This window comes from Nannospalax galili, unplaced genomic scaffold (genome assembly GCF_000622305.1).
Source record: "Nannospalax galili isolate Female #2095 unplaced genomic scaffold, S.galili_v1.0 scaffold113, whole genome shotgun sequence".
Lineage (NCBI taxonomy): Eukaryota > Metazoa > Chordata > Mammalia > Rodentia > Spalacidae > Nannospalax > Nannospalax galili.
In genome coordinates this window covers 3,631,709-3,636,109 of record NW_008335444.1, presented here as the reverse complement: position 1 = coordinate 3,636,109, position 4,401 = coordinate 3,631,709, and the positions used below count along the sequence as shown (strand labels likewise).

The window sequence follows — 4,401 nt, the reverse complement described above, 5'->3', positions numbered from 1 at the left end:
GATTGGGGATTGGGGTCTGCTGTTCATTTTCCCACTTCTATGCTGGGTTACTATCTGGGAGTCCTTTGACCACCCTGGCCAACAACAACTCAAAAGAAGGTATCTCCTATCTGACATTGTTGCTTGTTATATAGCATTTAGCTATGCATATGGACTCTTAAGAAATTATATTGGCCCCTTTAATCTTTGGTTGTACTTTCCTTTTGGGTGTTTAAAGCCACACAGTTGGTCCAGATAAACCAATTTATTTTTACTCTTAAGGTCGTTTGAGGATCTGTTCCTCAGGGGTCACATGGGCTTAGGAGGAGCCCCTGGCTCCTTTCTTTTACCAGTTCTGTAGAACTACTGCTGGGCAGGGATATGGACAGATTCTTAACTAGAACTACTGCTAGGCAGGGTATGGGCAGATTCTTAACTATAGAACCACTGCTGGGCAGGTGTATAGACAGATTCTTAACTGTAGAACTACTGCTGGGCAGGGGTATGGACAGATTCTTAACTAGAACTGCTGGGCAGGGTATGAACAGATTCTTAGCTATAGAACTACTGCTGGGCAGGGGTATGGACAGATTCTTAACTGTAGAACTACTGCTGGGCAGGGGTATGGACAGATTCTTAACTAGAACTACTGCTGGGCAGGGGTATGGACAGATTCTTAACTAGAACTACTGCTGGGCAGGTGTATAGACAGATTCTTAATTGTAGAACTACTGCTGGGTAGGGGTATGCCACAGCTTCTGCAATAACACAGTCAGGTCCAAATGCTATAAACTAGGGTTAAATAAAAACTCTTTGAAAGGAATGTGATAAACATTTTCTTTATTTTAAACATTAACACAATAGTGTTGCAAAAATAACTTTTCCTAGTTTAACTTACTTTTCATCACTCAGTAGAAAAGCTATATTACTTGAGAATTGATATTTCCTCCTTATCAGTCATATATCTGTGATTTTGCTTATGTTTTGTAAATTCATGAGGGGGATTTATATTTGAAACATTTAAGTTTCTACTGATAGAATGCTTTTGTTTAACAATCTTGTCAACAAATAATATTTTTCTTTTGATGAGTCAACAGTAGTAGAAGTTTTGTTGGGAAAGATACCAAAGGATCACTGTATTTAGATCTGGATCACTGATCAAGTAGTTTCATTCTCATAATGAGATAGATTTGGAGTTTAGAAAACTAATAGATGAATGCCACTTACAAATAAGTTACTTTTTACAGTAGCCACACCAATAACCATTTATTCAAGGGAGAGACTTTGTGTTTCATAAGCTGAAGGAAATGGCTGTGTGAAAGGAGCAATTGGAGGTGGAGTCATTTCCTCCATATGGGCTACTTCTGACCGACCCTTCCCAGATCTGTTTTGCACACTGAGTTGTATTTCTGCTTAGATGATCTTTTCCCTAGATCATTTCCCTGTTTAAAATCCTTCCCTGGGGGGCTGGAGAGATGGCTCAGCAGTTAAGAACACTGACTGCTCTTTCAGAGGACCTGGGTTCAATTCCTAGCATCCACATGGTGGCTATGAACCTTCCTTAACTCCAGTTCCAGGGGAATCAGTTGCCCTCTTCTGACCTTGGAGGCATTGCACAACACGGTGCACTTATATACATGCAAGCAATACACTCATACACATAAAATAAAAATAATAAATAGAATATTAAAAAAATAAAATCCTTCCCTGGATAATTTCCTCAGAATAAATTCCAAGAGTTTTTAGCTGCTTACAGAATCAACTTCAAGCTGACCCCTACCCTTCTTCTAGCCTCCTCCCTTACCCTCTCCCTCACACATCAGACTGCAGTCTTTCAGCACCTCATTTGGTTCTTTGCATGTGCGATACTTTATCATCTTCCTGTGTCCTGTGCCTGTTTCTCAGACACTATTCCCAAGCCTGCCTCTGCTTGGCTAACCGGTGATCATCCTTCAGTCTCACTGTTCAATGAGACCTTCTCTTCTCCATGGCCAGGCTTGGTTCTCTAGGGTCTGTTGCAGCACTCTGCCCTCGTGACACTTGCTGTTTGCCTGGATGCTCTCTTTTGCTTTGGTATTTAAACCCAGTGAAGTCAGATGTCTTGTTTGCCTTGTTTCACTGCAGTATTCAGAGCCCAAATGATAGTGCACACTAAATATTGATCCATTTCATGAACTGTATGTTAGGTCAGTGCCTGTACTCAGGAAAATTTGTGCTCAGTAATCGAAATGAATTAGTCCTTGATGGAAAGAATACACATACATGTCTATTTTAGAGTATTTAAGACAATATTTTTTTTTTTTTTCTGAGACAGGGTCTCATTATATAGCCCATACTGGCCTCAAACTTTCTATCCTCTTGTGACAGCCTTCTAAGTGCTGGGACTATAACTGTGTGTCACCACATTGGCAACATTCTTAACAATATTGTTGTTAACAGTATTCTACTAATCTTATGGTTTATCCTTTTTTTAGGAGTAGAAGTTTAATGAAGAACAGGAGAGTTTCTGGTTGTTTACATGACATACAGGTCCACCCAGTTCAGAACCTGCATTCTTCACAGTCCTCGTCCTCAGGTATTCTTTTCGTCAAAGTGTCTACGTAGTGAGAAAGTGCTGCTCTACTTTGTTCCAAGGGCTTGTGAAAATCGCCTTATTCCCTAGCAGCTTGTGTTTTCTCTGTAAAGCAAAGAGGGTGGATGGGATGGCTTGTCTGCTTCTAAAAGTATGTATTCTGTTTAATTTAAAGACTTTTAGTTAGGTGGTTAATTCAGATGTGGAAAAAATATGTTCAGAAATGTGTACGAATATTATTTCTTTATAAGTTAAAAAAAAAAGCAAAATGTAGGAGAGTGCATATTATATAGTATGGTTTATATGAAGAGGAAAAGGAAGGGTAGGAGATGTAGATACCTGTGAATAGTAAGAGTCTCTGGAGAAGTACCCACTGCCCACAAGTGCTGCTTGTCTGTGAGTGGGTGATAAGCAAGGACAGGAAAGGAGGAGACCAGTTGGGGACGGGACAGGACAGGATGGGACAGGACAGAACAGGACGCTTCCTTTTCACTGCTTCTCTGTTTTTTTCTGGGTTTTATGCAATCACGTATTAAGTGCTGCTTGTTCATGAGCACATGGTGGGCATGAGCAGGACAGGACAGGACAGGCCTTTTTACTGCTTCTCTGTTTTTTTCTGAGTTTTGTACAATCATCTATTATCTATTCCAAAATTACTTCGTGTGGAGGTGGAAGTGAGTGCTGGGGATTGAACCTAGGGTCTCAAGCATGCCAGAGGAATGCTACACCACTGAACTACTCCCCCAATGCACACCCCCACTCCAGTAATTACCTTAATTGAAGAAAATATTTAGGAACTTAGAGTACTTGCCTAGTATGCTCAAGGCCCTATACAATGTCACCAGCACTATAAAATGAAAAAAATATTTAAAGAAAAAGTTATGAAAGTATTGCTCTGAGTAATTATTTGTACCAATATTCTTTTTTAAAAATATATTTTATTTTTATTTTTATGTGTATGAGTGTTATGCCTGCTTGTCGGTAAGTGCACCCGTGTCATGCAATGCCCACAGAGGACTGAAGAGGCTGTCAGATTCCCTGGAACTGGAGTTACAGTTATTAGCTGCCATGCAGGTGCTGGGATTCGAACCTCAGTCTTCTGCAAGAGCAGTCTGTGTTCTTAACTGCTGAGCCATCTCTCCAGCCCCTGTACCAATATTCTTTATAATATTAATGTACCTTTATGAGGGATGATACACTATAAATCTGTATGGGTAGCTACTTATAATAATACATATTTAAAAATTGCTTCTAGCTGGCTGTGATTGTATATATCTGTTGTCCCAACTGTTTGGGAGGCTAAGGCAGAAGCATTGATTTGAGCCCAGGGGCTCAGGACCAGCATATTAATGGTAACAAGATCCCCATTCCAACCTTATCTCCCAAGTCAAAAAAACAGAAACAAACTTACTACCTCCCAATAATGGACTACTTGACAAGAATGAAGAGAAGAAATGATTCATTCACACAACCTGGAAAGAATCCTTAAAAAAGTGTTGGGTGAAAGAAGCTAGAGACACAACAATGTGTAGTACATTATCCTGTTTATGCAAAGTTCAAGAACAGGCAAATGTCATTGTAGCAGAAGTTGCAGTGTGTCTAATAGAAGTGGTTACTTCCACTGGGATTTTAAGGACACAGAGATTTCCTGCTACTTCCCAGGTGCTGGTATTATGGGCATGCACCATCAGGCCCTGTTGGTTAGGGGTGCCTTTAACTAGGACAAGGAAACCTATTAGGAGGGGATGATAGACTAGAAATGATGTATATGTTGATCTAAATGGGGGTTACATAGGCATATGTAGAAAATAGTCTATAACATTTTATAAAAAGTTTGAAAGTTATATAAT

General features: G+C 39.9%; 1 protein-coding gene across 5 annotated transcripts in view; it reads left to right on the top strand.

Annotated features, from left to right (window-relative positions):
* Positions 1–4,401, top strand: part of Kif14 (kinesin family member 14) — an 81,210-nt gene that overhangs the window by 51,105 nt on the left and 25,704 nt on the right. For all 5 annotated transcript variants that reach the window (XM_029562152.1, XM_029562154.1, XM_029562153.1 and 2 more), the window contains exon 23: positions 2,454–2,554. In XM_029562152.1, coding sequence (XP_029418012.1) covers positions 2,454–2,554 — 101 coding nt within the window. The remainder of the gene's footprint in view (positions 1–2,453; positions 2,555–4,401) is intronic.